Source organism: Megalops cyprinoides, chromosome 8, assembly GCF_013368585.1.
Source record: "Megalops cyprinoides isolate fMegCyp1 chromosome 8, fMegCyp1.pri, whole genome shotgun sequence".
In the NCBI taxonomy this organism is placed as follows: Eukaryota; Metazoa; Chordata; class Actinopteri; order Elopiformes; family Megalopidae; genus Megalops; species Megalops cyprinoides.
The window spans coordinates 2,085,181-2,102,403 of NC_050590.1; the positions used below are offsets into that span (position 1 = coordinate 2,085,181).

Below are 17,223 nucleotides of genomic sequence, written 5' to 3' on the forward strand. Positions count from 1 at the left end.
AAGTGCCTTGCCCAAGGGTACAGCAGCAGTGTCCCAGGGGGGAATCAAACTGGCAACCTTTGAGTTACAAGGCCTGCACCTTAACCACTACGCTACACTGCTGCCCGAAACTCGATGGTCATGGGCTTGAAACCCATGTAGCCCCCTGCTGCTCTTCTGCTCTCACTCCTGTGAGACACACACAGTCCGAGCCGAAATAAAAATACAGTTTATGCGGCGCTGTGAGGCAGAGCTTGTGGATAATGTCATTGATGCTGTAATAGGATGTTACCTCGCGTAACAGACAGACTCCTACATTTGGTACAACTGGAAGAGATTGTGGAGAGGGTCAATGTGCTATTCCAGTTTTGTATCAATGAACCAGAGAGGAAGCAGCAGCAGTGGATGGTTGGTATTACCTGGAGCTGAGAGTATGTGGCTGTCTGCAGTCACTGAAGAGTTCTGTTTCAGGGTTGTCACAAGCTCAAGGTTTGTGTTACTGATGGGATTAAGGAAAGAAACTGTGGAGTGAGACTGAAAGCGCCCCCTCCTGGCTCTTAAAGGCATGCGTCTCTGTGCAGGTGTCCCAGGTGCAGGCTGAGACTGCAGTGAGTCCAGACCCGAACGCTTACTACCTCCTGACCATCAACCTGAAGGAGGGCAGGAACCTGGTGATCCGCGATCGCTGTGGTGAGCAGGCCTGACACCGGCTCGTATCCGTTACACATTACATTACATCGTTTAGCAGACACTCTTACCCAGAGTGACTTCCAAATAAAAGCATCACTATGCTAAGAGTAGTTATTTAAATTTAAAGTTTAACATTACATTACAGGCATTTAACAGATGCTCTTATCCATAACAACTCACATAGGTTACAATACATGTCACCCATTTATACAGCTGGATATTTACTGATGCAAAACTGGGTTAAGTACCTTGCTCAAGTGTACAACAGCAGTGCCTCAGTGGGGAATCAAGCCGCCAACCTTTCATTTACAAGCCCTGCTCTATATCACTATGCTACACTGGCACCCCAAGCTCCCCCAAGCTCAAGCACACATGCATACAGTTACACAGAAACACACACACACACACACACACACACACACACACACACACCATTTACACATACACAGACACACACTCATGCACACACATGCATGCGTAAACATGCAGTATGTGCACTTGTACACACACATATTCACAAGCATGCGTGACCTGTTATATTTGATTGCCTCGTGTAGTTTTCTGTGTGCTGTCAGTAAGGGTTGAAGCATCAGATACTGTTTGTATTTATAGCAGGTCATATAATGCTCATAGTAGGTTTGTGTGAACCATGAACTGCACTGTTATGAAAAGTTGTCACAAGTGTGACATCACCTAGCAGTCCCCCAGCTAAGACATGTGCTTTTCACTGTATTGCCTGCATTTCTGTTTTTTTTTTTCATTTATTTGATATTCAAACATTTTATCAGCCCCAAAAATGAATATTCAGAGTCAAATTTCATTTTTCAAAATGCAATACTGTAAATATTCCCTGTAAAGACCTAAATATTCACAAACACTTTCGGACAGAACAAATGAATCACATCAGTGAATCAATGATCTTGTTTTATATCAGACTCCTGGTCTCAGCATCATAAGGATTGATGAGAGAGTTATTGCTAATCGGCAAGCAACTGAACACCAATGCAAGTAGCTGATTAGCGATGTAATGGTCAAATATGATATCTCTTATGTCATGCTTAGAAATACAGTAATATGTGTAATTTGTGAGAATTATTTGACCATATTTTCACTCATCGGCTTTAATAATCAGTGATGGTCTGTCCATGACTACAGCCTGAATGCAGCTGGGGAATTAGCTCTTATTCAAAGGAGTCTGTACGGCAGATGGAATGACTGATCTTCTCCGTTACTTCCAGATACTAATTTGTGTGTGAACTGCTAGGTATTGGCAAGAAAAGGAGCCAGAATGAACTTACCTTACTTACTTGAACTTGAACGTGAACTTACTCACCTTTGGATGGGAATGCAAATGACAGGAACCATCTGATTTGCCTTTAAAATTAGGAAGGCAATACAATACAATAATTACAAACTCAGACTGCAAATACAATTAAACATGCAAATTTAGCCAGATAAGCCGATTGGGCTCTCCTCACCTCAAAAGGCCTGAAGCAGGATGGTACAAGTCCCACAGTGCACCACAGGAGGGCAGCCTCCTCTGACATCATCTGATCAGCTCATAGGTGCCTGATGAACCACTAGATGACATTAATTAGCTGTGCGAAAAAGGGATTCTGGTTTGCATAAACCCACCTTACTGTGGTGGAATGAAACCAATTATGAGTTGCAGCTGTGGACATCTGGTCATTGTAGGCTAATGGTATAGCCCAGACTTATGAGATCAGTCATCATCTAGGGCTCAGTCTATGAACAAACTCTTGACCTGACTGAAACATTTGGGAGCTTGTTTAAATTCTGTGAACAGTGAAACTTGTTCTCCCTGCGGCAGGGAATCATTTATGTGGTTTAAGCGCGACTGTTTCTTTGTCTGGTGACTTGCGGCCACACCCAGGGCGTGTGGTCTGAGTTTCGTTTATTTGATCCTCCAATCATGAGCTTCCCTTCCCGGGGCAGTCGGGGGAGACTGGCGGCTCGAGCAGGTTATACCAGCAGCACTTCCCCTGTGGAGAAGTCATGACAGATTCATTGAGTGCCAGACGCTATCACGTGGCAGGTGTTTTAGGAGGACCACATTTTAAATGTATTTTTATGTATTTTCAGCCTAAATTCCAGTGGTTTGTCAGCTGGGTCACAGGAATGAAGCTCTGTGTTCGAGACCTATCTCTGATGTTGTGATGTAGTGTTGTCATATTTTTCTTATGGAGTGTGTCTCTGTGTTTGTCCATACTGAGAGACTGTTTGAGTCAGTGGGTAATGAGTTATCAGTCCTAGTGGTAGTTAGACAGCAACAGGACACTGTGGGGCATTCACCTGGTAAAGTCCGCAGTGAAGGTTTCACTTTGTTGTCCCATTAGCACAGATGTACATTTTAACTTGAACTTGCGCAATACCTCATTCGCATTAAGTTGTTGTGGGACAATCATGCCATCTTGTGGCTAATGTATGAATTACACCCTGCACATGCATACGTGCACGCCAGTGGATGTAGTTAGTTTCTCTGCTGGTCATGTGTGCTTTCACAGCGAAAATAGAATTGATTTTAATGTTGCAGTTGTCTTCTAAGAATTAAATCATATGGTTCCTGGGGTAGGTGTTCTTGAATTATTACTACACACCTGCTATATGTATAATATTTGGATATCAAGGAATAGGTGTGGCATGGCTAAGACTCTCAAGTTCCAGTGCTCTTTCTAAAAACTCCATCATGTCGCTTATTGGTACTTTTTAAACAGCGTTAACATTTATTTATTTCTAAATTCTGTCATATTTTAACAATGTAGGTGTTGCTCTGTCTTGTGTCATGCAACTCTGTCATGGAAATCCAGTGGCATGTTATCCATTTGTGCAGCTGGATATTTACTGAGGCAAAATATGGGTTAAGTACCTTTGCTCAAGGGTACAGCAGCAGTGCCCCGGGGGGGAATCGAACCAGCAGCCTTTCAGTTACGAGTCCTGCTCCTTTCCACTATGCTACACTGCCCCCCATTTCCATGTTTTTCCTGTGCTTATTCAGTGTAAATATATAACTCCGACTGAAGCCCAGTCATGCCAGGCTTCCACTGTCCCAGTTCCCCCTGCTCATCTCGACAGAGTCGCTCTGTGACGCCATCCTTAGCAGACTCCCACGGGGCATCCTGTGTGTCCTCTCCGACAGCTAGCGGCGTGCCAAGCCCTGACGCCATGCTCAGCTATGCAAACTGAAAAGAGCCCGCCAGCCCCCCCCCCCCCCCCCCCCCCCGCGCTCTCACTTTTTGTTCTCCCGTCTCTGTCTGCTCATTCAGGACGTCACCGTTTTCAGTCACTCCAGAGACCCCCCCCCCCCCCCCCCACCACCACCACACACACTCATAGAACAGCTCCAACATTATCTTGCTGTCAAGCTGACAGGAGGTTTTCCCTATCGAGCCCTGCTCGGGGTTAGCTGGTGCGGGCCCAGGCTGTCACGGAGGTGTGTGGGAGGGGTGGTCGCTGACAGGCCAGACAGCTTGCCCCTATAGAGTTTTTGTCCTCTGATTTGGACTCCCCCCATGGTTCCCCTTACAGTGCTTTTTTATCCATCCATAAAAGTGAAGCAATGCTGGTTTCTTTTATTTCTGTTTCTGCTGTGTCTCTGTGACAGGGGGAACACAGCCCCCCCGGGGGAGGTCTGACTCCTCTGCACAGAGCGGGGCAGGGGGGAGGGCAGATTAGCACCAGTTGGCTCTGGTTTCTGGGGTGCAGGCAGGAGGCTCTTTCACAGTGAGGCTGCCCTCCTCCCTGCTTTAACTAATGCACCACTCTCGCCCCCTGCTGGCTCCACTGTGGAGAGCAGCTCAAGCCATGAGTTCCGCTCTCACACACATCCATACACATGCATGGATACACACACACACACACACACACACACATCCATACACATGCATGGATACACACACACACACACACACACACACACACACACACACACACATCCATACACATGCATGGATACACACACACACACACACACACACACACACACATACACACACACACACATCCATACACATGCATGGATACACATACACACACACACACACACACACACACACACACATACACACACACACACATCCATACACATGCATGGATACACACACACACACACACACACACACACACACACACACACATCCATACACATGCATGGATACACACACACACACACACACACACACACACACACACATACACACATACACACATCCATACACATGCATGGATACACACACACACACACACACACATACACACACACACACACATCCATACACATGCATGGATACACACACACACAAACACACACATCCATACACATGCATGGATACACACACACACACACACATACACACACATACACACACACACACACACATCCATACACATGCATGGATACACACACACACACACACACACACATCCATACACATGCATGGATACACACACACACACACACACACATCCATACACATGCATGGATACACACACACACACACGCACACACATCCATACACATGCATGGATACACACACACACACACACACACACACACACACATCCATACACATGCATGGATACACACACACACACACACACACACATCCATACACATGCATGGATACACACACACACATACACACATGCACCTGAACATACGCATACACACACACACACACACACACACACATACACACATGCACGTGAACATACGCATACACACACACACACACACACACAAACACATCCATACACATGCATGGATACACACACACACATACACACACACACACACGTACGCACGTATACATACGCATACATTCATATATGCCTGACAATGAATCTATCCATAAAGATGTTACAGATGTTACATAAAGTGTTTCATTACTTATTGTTATTTTCATTTTTCCCTATCAAAGGCACAAGTGATCCTTACGTCAAATTCAAAATAGATGGAAAGACATTCTACAAAAGCAAAGTGGTCTACAAAAACCTCAACCCAAAGTGGAATGAATCCTTCTCCTATCCTGTCCGTGACTTGGGGAAGAGTCTTTATGTGAGGGTAAGCTCTGATCTTCTCATTCAGGTGTGTTTTTGAGGGCGGGTATTCCAGTTAAGGAAACTGGAGGTTAGTGTAAATCCATCTCTTTAAGGTAATTTGCTCAGTGGTGACAGCTCATCTCAGCTGTGCTGAAATGCCTCATATTCAGGTGCAGATTCTGCCATTCACAGGTGAGGCGTTTGACCAGGAACTCGAACCCGTGTCACCCACGTCAATCACGAGTCGAGAGCACCACACCAGCACTGCCTCATTACCCCCTAAAATTACTGATACAAGTAGTGAGAGACAGAGCAGAGGGACAGGCATTTTTAAGACCTCTCTGAGTATCTCTGTGTCTCAGTCTTTAAAGATAGCAATGCAGATTTGACAGATCTCTCTTGGACCAACTTACAATATGCTGTTGTGTCTGGATGGATCCAGGTGTACGACCGTGACCTGACCACTGATGACTTCATGGGTGGCAGCAGCATGCTGCTGAGTGACCTGGAGCTGGACAGGTGTGCGGTGTTCGGTCTTTTCTGGATTCCTGTGGCCTTTTGCTGTCTTCTTATTGGTTAATTGCTTTCCCCGCAAACACATTCATTCCATAGGACTGAGTATTTACATCCTGTCACACACAATATAGAAAACTCATCTTGCTTGTTTATTGTCTTTTTCTCATGGCTATACAATATTCAACATTCAAGCGCATTTGCGGTTGACAGAATACCACAAATGTAAAAGCGCAAAATGCTATACATACTATGGACGTAAAAAAATATATTAACATATTCATTTAATGGTCATCACTCCAGCAGAGTTGGAGGTAAGGTAATGAAACAGGTAAGAAGTAAATACGTGTTCCTCTGCAGAACCTGTGAGAAGGTGCTACACCTGGAAGACCCAAACAGTATCGAGGATGACATGGGCACCATAGTGATTGACGTTCGTCTGTCACGAAGGGATGAGGACAGGAAGAGAAACCTGGTAAGGACGCATATCTCAGGCCATTACAGTGTGACAGTGCAGTGTTGGCTTTGTCTTCTCACAGTTCACTAAAGTGCACTACCTAGGAGAGGAATTATTGTACAGTACATCTCTGTAAATCAAGATTTCTTCCTTTTTTATTTTCTTTCTTATGTTTTCCACATTCCCCTTGGTGTAGAAATGGCCACCAAAACGAAAAAGGAGCTTTAAGGTAAGACATTAAGTGAAAGTCCTGCAGATTTTTACATTTCACGGCTGTTCTGTGCAAATGCTTTTCCTAAAATTTACTTTTCAACACTAGATGGCAGTAGATTGTTACAACTGGACTGGATGATATAGGAAAAAAGTAAAATCTACTGTATTCATGTAAAGTGGGTGTGCAACAGTCACAATTTTCTGAGGGAAATGCATTTTCAGTCTCTTCCTCCGTTATTTTAAAAGCATGACAGTTGCTAAGTGTTAGTGCATTGAATTGCCTCACAGAACAAGCGCAGTATTAGTTAACCATTTGACGCTACACTAACAACACTAGTCAACAGCTCAATAAGGAAAAGAAGTCTGTTTAAATAATATATTATAGTGATCTAAACATGTCACTGCTCTTATTTGCATTTTAATTAAGCAATTAAGCTCAAAAAAGGAGCAACGGCTTATTTGAGCTTACAGCAGATACTGTTTAATCTTGTTTTCTCTCTCTTTCTCTCTCTCTCTCTCACTCTCTAAGCAATAGGTGATAAATTGAATTCATTTAGGCTGAAATAGGAGGTTGTTAAAGTGTTTTCTGGACTGGAGCTCTTTCATTATGTTAGCCGTGGGTTTTACTGCGTGGTGGAACAGTCCGTCTGTGAATCTGCCAGCCTTTAATCTCCCAATAGATGGCTAGATGAATTTCAATTTGATTTTAATTGGAGCGAAAGAGGCAAAGTGGGTTTGTTCTTTTTGCGGGTCGCGGATGAGGAGATGGACTGAGAGGCGGACGGAGAGACAGACAGAGGGACAGAGGGAGAGTGATAAGCCTCTTCCCTGTGATGCTGCTCTCGGTCCCGTGGATTTGGAAGCCCCTCTTAGGCACGGGATGGTATTAGCCGTTTTTGCGAGAGACATGTACAGTGACTATCTTTGATGTTTTCCTTTTGGGTGGGGTCCAATTTAAAAGGCACAGGAACCTGCCCGTTGAGAAAAAGAAACCCAAGGAAAGGGTTTTGTTAGCCATACCAACCATGTCTAAAGGCTCTACAGTGGCAGTCCCCTTTGCTTGGTGTGCTAAACACTTTCCCTGGCTGTCAATTCCAAGCGCTTATTGACCTTTCTTTTCTCGAAAAATTCAAATAAATTTAAAGCTTCAGTTATATTTTATGAAAAAACATACAAGCATGCAATTTTCCACAGCTGGTTAATAATAACAGAATTTATTTTCAGAGCTAGATATTATTTTGCACATCACTCAAATGCAATAAATGGTGAATCATTTTGGAGTGTAAACAGCTGGTAGCTGCTCAGATACCCCTTAAGGTCTGCAGTATAACTGCAGCAGGCAGGAGTAGCTCAGATCGGAAACTGTGCAGATTCACTGACCTCTGTATCACCTGGATGGGGTCGATGTGGATACCACACATTACCATGAGAATGTCTATGATATTAAGATTTTTGGATCCACTCAACATCTGCTCTAAAAGGATGCCCATAAACAGGCAGTGTGCCTTCCTGCTGTATCTCCATGTGACAGACTTTCTCACCGTTTCATGTTTTATTTGTTTTTTCTGGAAAGTTCTCTCAGCCCTGGGGACAAAGGCAGCCTCTGCAGGACTTGAAAAAGTGCACGTGTGTTTTTTGGTGGGTTTGATTGTGTGGGAGAAAGAGAAGGCAAGGGGGATTTTTGTCTGCTGGACAGTCAAGATCTTAGAAGCTGAAATTTCCCAGGCAATATGAACAAGAACCCAGATGTCAGGGTGTGATGTTGCAGCTGTCGGTGGCTGGAGCCGAACAGCCAGCCAAGCAGGCCCTGGGTTCGAGCCCACTCGGTCCATCCCATGCTGGTCCACCATATGGACACAATCCTGACCCCCCTTTCCAACCCAAAAATAGGCTCTCTAAGGGGGACTCTTGCAGCTAAAGTGGAATTGCTTCGTTGGCCAGTGAGATAAAAGTGTCTCCAACATAAACACTTGGGATGACATGGCTTGGCTGGCTGTTCTATGTCCCCCTGTTTTTCCCTCTTTTCACAAAAGGGTGGATATTTTTAGGGAGGCGCTATCATTTATTCTGTTGCTCGCTCGCCTATGGGACCGTACTCCCACGTTTGGGAGAACTCAGGAGAGGAGGAGAGGGGGAGATGTGGGGGGGGAACCGGCCATGGGTGTTAGCCCTGTCTTAACCGTGAACTTGTGCCCTCTCGCCTGTGATTGGCTGTTACTGCCTGAGGTGGCTCTCTCAGGCTGTCAGTGTTGCTGCTCCTCACTAACCTCACACACCTGTATTAAAGGAGAAGCCCAAAGTAGCATTTCCTCACTGCGTTGTGGCTGAACATGAAGTTTAGCAGCGGGCATCTGAAGAAAAGTGGGGTTGTCTGTCCGTCTGTCTCTGTGTCTGTCTGTCTGTGGGACATGGCTCAGGTTCTGAAGTGGATGGAGTGTTTACGGTCTGGAGTGGCTCAGAGTGAGCTGGCATACCTGAGAGTGTCAGGAGCATCCCCCCACCCTCCTGACCCACCATGTTCCCCGTTCTCTCACAACCAAATCCACTGCCTTTACCACCCTCTGATGAAAGCTATCACCTCTGTCATAATCCTCTCTTTATTTGGCTAAGCTAGAGAATTTTTATCTATCCTAACGAGTATTTCCATCATAACCTCTGGGGCTGTAGCATAGAATCTGACCTGAACTCAGAGTCGGTTCCTAACATGGTAGTACATGGCGGATTTTCCAGAAAATTCAAAACAGATGACCTTCAACAGGTTGGCTACCATCATGGATTTAAAAGAGAACTCTGGGCATAAAAATAAATCTTACTTATTTAATGATGTATATCAATGATTTTGCATGCATTTTGAGTTTTCTGAACCTCGCCTTCCCCTCTGTGTGGCAGTCGAACGCGCCCCCTCAGACTCGGCGGCTCTCGGACGCTCTTAGGAAGAGCCAGCTGTGGAGTGCGGTGGTGGGCGTGACGCTGGTGGAGGGGCGGGACCTCCCTGAGGATGGCTCGGGGGACGTCTTTGTGCGCTTCAGGCTGGGCGACCAGAAGTACAAGAGCAAGGTACCACAGTCACCGTGACCTTTCACCGCACAACTCACCGCAGGTGGCTGACAACTCAAAGGCACAGTAGCAGGGGCCCACCTAGGGTTTGAGCCTGCAACCCCCTGGTCCTGTGTCCAGGACTCTAATCCTTCTTTTCTGATTGGTCCACTGCCGTCAGTGTGCCATAGTGGTAAGGGGCAGGACTTGAAACCAAAAGCTTGCTGGCTCCCTGCTGGGGCACTGCTGCTGTACCCTTGGATAAGGTACATAACCCATTTTCCTCAGTAAATATCCAGCTGTATAAAAGGATAAATCTGTAACCTGTGTAAGTCACTCTGGATAATAGCGCCTGCTAAACACCAATAATGTTATTTAATGTAATGTAATGTTCCAGAGCCTGTGCAGGAAGGCTAACCTGCAGTGGAGAGAGAGGTTCGAATTCAACCAGTTCCAGGACGGGACGGACTTGCTGGAGGTGGAGGTGTGGGCCAAGGAGGGCAGAAAGTGTGAGGAATGTTTAGGAGTGTGAGTGTCCTGTTTCCTTATCCAACACTAACCCTCCTGCTGTAATCTACCTGCCCCTGCAATAGCTATCTGTCTGTTAGTCTAGCTGTCTACCTATCTATCTATCTATCTATCTATCTATCTATCTCAGGTTTACTAAGTACTTGCTCTTTTTAAGTTAGCAGAAGCACTTATGGGGAAACAAGGAAAATATGGCTAACTCTAAAATCATGGATATCAAAATGAATCAGTTATTACCCTCAATAGAACTTCTATCATACTACTTGGCCCTGTATTTTTAGGCTTGATCTTTTATGGCTTAAAGCCCACAGACTCCTTCTCCAGTGTGCTGTTCCCAATCTTGCTCAGGGCGTGATTTCGGAGCCCTCTGTGTGTGTGCAGGTCAGAGGTGGAGCTGTCCCGTGTGCCAGTCGGGCAGTCCCAGCTCTACACGCGTGTGCTGGACCAGGGGAGGGGCCGTGTGGTGTTTCTGGTCACCGTGACGCCCTGTTCGGGGGTGTCCATCTCCGACCTCTGCACCCCCCCGCTGGAGGACCCCAACGAGAGGGAGACGCTGCTGGACAGATACGTGCGTCTGAAACCAACCCTGCGTCCTGCTTAAGTCAGGGAGACTATCAGCTGTCGCTGTGCTTCAGCCACTCAAAATCAACTCATATTATTCCAACACTCCTCCCTGTACAGAGTCTGCGGAACTCCCTCGAGAACATGCGGGACGTCGGCTTCCTCCAGGTCAAAGTCATCAAAGCTTCGGATATCCTAGCGGCTGATCTGAACGGTACCGAGACTCTCCGACTCCTGAAGCCTCTGAGTCTCAGAAACTGTAAAGCCCTTCCTGCCTGACGCCTTGCCTCACATCTCCCGCGTGTTTGCCGTTGGTCTCCGCAGGGAAGAGCGATCCGTTCTGCGTGTTGGAGCTGGGGAACGACAGGCTGCAGACGCACACCGTGTATAAGACCCGGAACCCGGAGTGGAACACGGTCTTCACCTTGTGAGTGAGGTGCTTCCCATCTCTCCGCTGCTGCAGCATGCAAAGGGGCTTGGATTCCTTAGCTGAGCTCGGATAAGCTAAGATAAGCTAAGGCAAAGGGTGTAAATGCAGTCCTGGCACCTACAAAGCTTTTTCAGTCACAATAGACCTGTTTTCCTGTATATACATTATAAATAGACATAAGTACAATTTTTAAATTGTAAAAAATACTGTATTTACAATATTTTTTACAGTCCAGTCAAAGACATTCACGATGCGCTAGAGGTGACCGTCTTTGATGATGATGGAGACAAACCGCCAGACTTCCTGGGTAAAGTGGCCATCCCTTTACTCTCGGTAAGGAGCAACTGGGTAAACTAAAGATTCAAATGTATACGTCTCTGTGTTCTTTTTTGCTGTGTGAACTAAAAGTAGTGGTTTTAGCCGTACGTAGAGGTTTTTGGGCTTAATAATCAGATATTCAATATTTATTTCCTTACTATCCATCAAGAAACATTTACGTCATAACAAAAAAGCATGACATTTACATGAAGTATAAACAGGTTATGCTAGAGTATATAGAACCACCTTAAAGTACACATTATTTAGGGCACACTGTACGTACGTTACTGTATACTCTTTTCTTCTTCTGAAATATTGGAATATCTCCTGATGTTACAGATTCATAGCCGTCAACAGTTCTCCTATGTTTTGAAACGAGAAGATTTGTCTGGGCCATCCAAGGGGACCATATTGCTGGAGCTGGAACTTTTGTATAACCCCGTGAGTGCTGAACCTCCTTTTCCTCCTTAAGGTGCTAAAAAAGTGATCCTGTCAGATTATATGATGGTTACCCTTGGGCCACCAAAGAGGCAGATCAAAGAGTCGAAAGGTGACAGCACACCCTAGCCAATGTCAGCAGCCATATTGGAGGAGACAGGAAGAAGACTAACCGGTCCAAGCTGCTGAAGCCAGTAACCATAGCGACAACTGTCGGAGTCTTCGGCGAAGCATTCCCTGTGACATCAGATAATACATCCTGACTCGCTGCGTTTAGGAAATATTTGTTACGTGTAGGAGTTTTAAGTGATTTTTTTTAAAGTGATTTAAGTGATTTTTTTCCTCTGCAATGTTGTAATAGTGAAACAAACTATATTCCAATGCCTTTTACATGTAAATCTCATATAACTGCTCATGTAACGTGGATGGATACGCCTCTGTTCTCTCGTGCTGGAAATAATTCTGTATGAGAGCGTTTGCTAAATGCATGTAATGTAATGTAAATGCCTGAGTTCAGTAAGTAATTGTAAGAGATCAGGTTATGGCTGCAGGGTTGTGACATCTTTGTGTTTCCAGGTTCGAGCAAGCATCAGAACGTTCAAACCCAAAGAGAACAAATTCATGGAGGATAACCCAAGGTTCTCCAAAAAGGTTTGTGTTTCTAATAATTATCACTCCACTCCCCGTTGGCCGCTGAGGCTGTGCTTGACTCGGTAGCATTATTGTCACGTAGTTATTAACATTTATATTTGCTGTAGTTTATACTTCTTTATGCAGAATTATAAATGTATGGATTAGCTTGTTGGATTTGTGCATAGCTTTGTAAGCAGATTCACTCTAATACAGGATCAGTTCCAATCCAAGCAGTTGTCTTCATAGACCACTGACACTTGCTAAGTTGGGAAGGGAAGCTAAATTGGATCAATGAAAATGATCATTATTTCATTATATCGGTTAAGAGTCTGCTTGAAATGCAATTTTGCTGTCACTGAGTAGCAAACCTCGGGAGTGGAGGGAAACGGTGAACTAAAATGGAGTGAATGGTCCATTCTAGTACAGTGATCTCCTTGTGTTTCTTTTCCAGTCTTCTGTCTTTTATAATCTTAGTCTGAAACCTATGTGTCCCATTCATATTTTCTAACGGAGAGACACAAATAGTCCTTCCAGTATGGTCCACAGATAGACCATAGTCCTTCTTTAAAAGACCATAGTCCTTCCTAACTATGGGAACTAGGCTCCAAACATTCAATGCATCCCTATGAATGGAAAGATGTTCCTTTTCATGCTTATAATATGTGAATTTCTCATAAGAATCATCTTAAGCCAAATAAATCTGGCCCTGTGACCGCCTCTCTAACTGCTGTGTCTCCTCTGCTTCTTTTCAGGTTCTGGCCCAGAACGTGTCTCGCGTGCGTAAAATCACCCGAGCTGTGCTCTACACCCTGCAGTACATCAAGAGCTGTTTCCAGTGGGAGAGCGTGCAGAGAAGCCTCATAGCTCTTCTGGTGAGTCGCTTCCACTCAACTGCCGTGCGAGCCATTGCTAAAACAGCGCCCTCTTCTGGCTACACCTTGCAGACGCATTTCTCAGGTCTGAGCCCTTGGCCCTGCGAGGAAACTCAGAGGCCTCACTTGTAAACGTTCCTCCCATCACAGGCGAAGCCTCGTTTCTGACCCCCTTTCCTTTACTGCATTGTCTGAAGGAATTCTGGGAGCACGAGAGGGAGGTCAGACCCGTGGGCCGGCTGCCTCTCCCCATGGCAATACGCGTGTTCTGCGATTGCGTACACTTCTTCACCCTATGCATTTCCAGCTCTGGATAATCAGCTAAATCATCCTTAAAGTGCTGCATGAGAGACCCTTCCTCATAACTTTTCAGCTCTGGGTAACTCTCCCGTGCGCCGCCTGCCACTGACCTGGGATCAGTGGCAAGTTTGAGCCAAGAGTCTAATGAGTCTCTGTGAGCAAACGCCCCTGGCAGCAGCACTGATCTGGAACAATCTGCACTCGACCCGACCCGGCCTCCGCCAGATGTTTCCTCATAATTAAAAGCCTCTTGGATGGCACTGTGTAGTCAGCGAGTAGTTGGTGGTGAGACGGCCAGGAGTTGGCGGGTTGCAGGAACCCGGTTTACAGGAAGGAGATGGTACACTTTTGGATCACTGCCAAGATCTTTATCCAGGCTACGAGAAGATAGTTTTCTTTCGTGATTATTTTAAATACTATGTATGTGCGTACAACAGCTTTGGTTGTACTGTATGCCCATAGCTCTTCCTGTTTTGCAAACCTGACGGGATTAGTGACGTGTAGCTTGTTTGTTGCTTGTTATTCTGTATTTGCACCTTTGCTGGATCAGCTCCTATAAAAAATAAGAATAAGAGCATCTGCCAAAACATTACAATAATTAATATTCCCCTTAATAACAAGAACAGCAACTATAGTAGTAGTAGTTAGTACAGCAGTAGTAGCAGTACTAGTAGTAGAAGTAATAGCCCTAAAAGTAAGTTTCCTGCTTTTCCTGCTCTTTTTCCAGGTGTGTGTCTGATACTGTATCTTGTGTTTTTTTTTTATCAGTCTTCCTGCTTGCTGATCTCAGGTGACCCCTCCCCCGGTTGTTTTCTCAGTGGGGGGCACTCTCTTTGCCCCCACATATAATTAGATGCTCGGCAGGTGACCGTTGCAACACAGAATTTACTTTCATTTCAGATCCCTGATCCCAAGCTTCTGAGAAAGTGTCCACCACTTGTGGTCTGGTGTGGAAAAATACACACACGCACACACACACACACACACAGGCAGACGGACACACACACTCACACGCACGCATACACACAAGCATGCATACACACGCACACACACACATATACCTGGGAGCACTATATAAAGTAATAGGATTCTGTTTCATTGTACGGACTAATGCACTCGTCTTGGTAAAGTGATAAAATCCGACTGTCCCTCTCTCCTGTCTTTTGATGTCTGAAGCAATGGACCCATCACAGAACTTTCTATAATTTCACGGCTCACTTTTAATAACGGTAGCTTAACGAGTCCTGAAAACCGCGCTGGAAAAAAGGCTGGCTTAGTCTGCAATCCCGAAGGGGTCCTTTTTTAAAAAGAATCCTTCTCTATCTTTCATCTTAAAAAAGACATCAAATCCATTTTTTTCCTCTGATCTGCATATTAAATTTGGAATCATAAAGCAAAAGCATACGTGGTTTCGAGAGACTGAAGCCCTTCACCAGGATGCTGCTCTAGTTAGACGGAGCTTGATCACAGAGGAAAAGAATATACTGACATGAAAGCTGTTCTGGGGTCAGTGATAAACCTGCTGAAACCTGCAGCCCATGAGGCTAGGGGTCATATCTCCATCCCGCCTCGGCAAGCCAGAGGCTGGCTCACTGACTCATCTCTTGCCAGCTTTGCATTGGCACTAAATCCCTGCTTTTCTATCTAGCGGCTACAACAGCACAGGAACAATTGTTTAAAATAAGCTACCAGGATAACACTGCTTTTAGCGGGGACTTTGGAAATGACCAGTTTCTAATTAATTTTATCACTGTAATACTCAGCTTGAATTTAATGAGTACTGTAAAAAACAGTTTGTTGAGGGTATGAGAGTGTATCCATGTCTTAGAGAAAGTCACTTGTTCAGAGGGGAAAGGCTTTTACTCCAAAAGGGTCCGTCTGTCAGTAGCTCAGAGTATGAGGATGGTGCGGTGCATGAGGTTGCTTTTAGATCTGAGCTGTTGAAGAGCATCCTCGCTTCCACTGAAACGAGATGCAGAATGGAGCTGATTCGGAGGTGTCAGGTCAGCTGCCTGAGGAGAGCGCGGGAAAGATGACAAAGGGCATCAGGGTCTTCCTCACTCTCTGAAAGAGGTGAAGAAAGACGAGGAAAGACAGCCTGGGTTTCCAATCGTACCAGATCATCCAAGACTGCTGTGTCTGGATGTGGTTTATCTTTCTTTAGTGAAGAGCAGCTAAGGATCTTGACCTCCAGCCAGAAGGTTACATGTTCAAATCCCAGGTGCAGCGCTGCTGTTGACACTTCCAGTAAAGAACTACTCTTGAAATGCTTCAGTAAACATGTGACCACTCACAGGGGTCTAGGTAAAAAGGGGATCTCTACATATCAATAGAAAACAGTGGTTTACTGAAGCACTTTGTGGGAATAAAAGTCCTAAGCTTGGACCAAAAAAAAGGGAAGGAGAATCTGTGAGCGCTGTGCTCACCCACTGTGCTGCACCCCCCCCCCCATGACACTTTCTCACAGGCGCTGCAGAAGCGAAGAGGCACGCGGCAATCTGTGTCAGCAGCGTAGGTCTTAGCTGCCATTAGCCCCAGACAGCAGGACACCCTGAGGTTGAATAAAAGCAGAGCTGTGCTGTACTTCTGTCCATAGCAGTAAGAAGACGAGCGATCCACTGGCTGTACAGCCTCTACCCACAGCTCAGACACACATAATGCAATTAGAATGTTTTTACTATATTTCAGTCCTTGTGGTATACCCACAGGCAGCGTGTATACCCACAGGCACTGCGCTGCAGTAAAACCAGCAGGCTATTTGCTTAGAGGAGGCCCTCATCAAAACTTATTAGGGACTTACTTTGCTGACAGATTTATACTTTAAATGTTCGTCACAACATTTGCACAGCTGGACCGTTACACTGGAGCAAATGTAGTAAAGTAGCAGACTCCAGGGAATATCAGCAATGTCCTGTTTTGGATTTGAACCCACAACCCCCGATGTGCAGGAGGCCGCTGCTCTAACCTGTACCCTATGTGCTATAAACACCACCGCTGCTAGCTGCAGCTGCAAGGATGGGCTTTGGTGTTTGTGCTGGGATTTGGCTCATTTGGGATTGCAGTGCAGAATGTGGTGCTGGTGGAAAGTAAGCAAATTTAACCATTATTTCAAGCAGTTTTCTCAAAAGGTTCAATTTCTGCCATCATCTTTATATCCTATCTTGTATCAAGAAATATACTGCAAAGTAACACATTGG

The 17,223-nt window shown here is 45.4% G+C and overlaps 1 protein-coding gene across 1 annotated transcript in view; it reads left to right on the plus strand.

Moving 5' to 3' along the window:
- The window catches only part of LOC118782230 (multiple C2 and transmembrane domain-containing protein 2-like), a 44,605-nt gene that overhangs the window by 7,627 nt on the left and 19,755 nt on the right, over positions 1-17,223 (plus strand). Inside the window, exons 2-15 of the mRNA XM_036535536.1 lie at positions 561-669; positions 5,607-5,749; positions 6,170-6,246; positions 6,601-6,715; positions 6,894-6,926; positions 9,800-9,967; positions 10,344-10,474; positions 10,856-11,042; positions 11,156-11,249; positions 11,360-11,462; positions 11,696-11,798; positions 12,123-12,224; positions 12,798-12,872; positions 13,607-13,726. Coding sequence (XP_036391429.1) covers positions 561-669; positions 5,607-5,749; positions 6,170-6,246; positions 6,601-6,715; positions 6,894-6,926; positions 9,800-9,967; positions 10,344-10,474; positions 10,856-11,042; positions 11,156-11,249; positions 11,360-11,462; positions 11,696-11,798; positions 12,123-12,224; positions 12,798-12,872; positions 13,607-13,726 — 1,560 coding nt within the window. The remainder of the gene's footprint in view (positions 1-560; positions 670-5,606; positions 5,750-6,169; positions 6,247-6,600; positions 6,716-6,893; positions 6,927-9,799; positions 9,968-10,343; positions 10,475-10,855; positions 11,043-11,155; positions 11,250-11,359; positions 11,463-11,695; positions 11,799-12,122; positions 12,225-12,797; positions 12,873-13,606; positions 13,727-17,223) is intronic.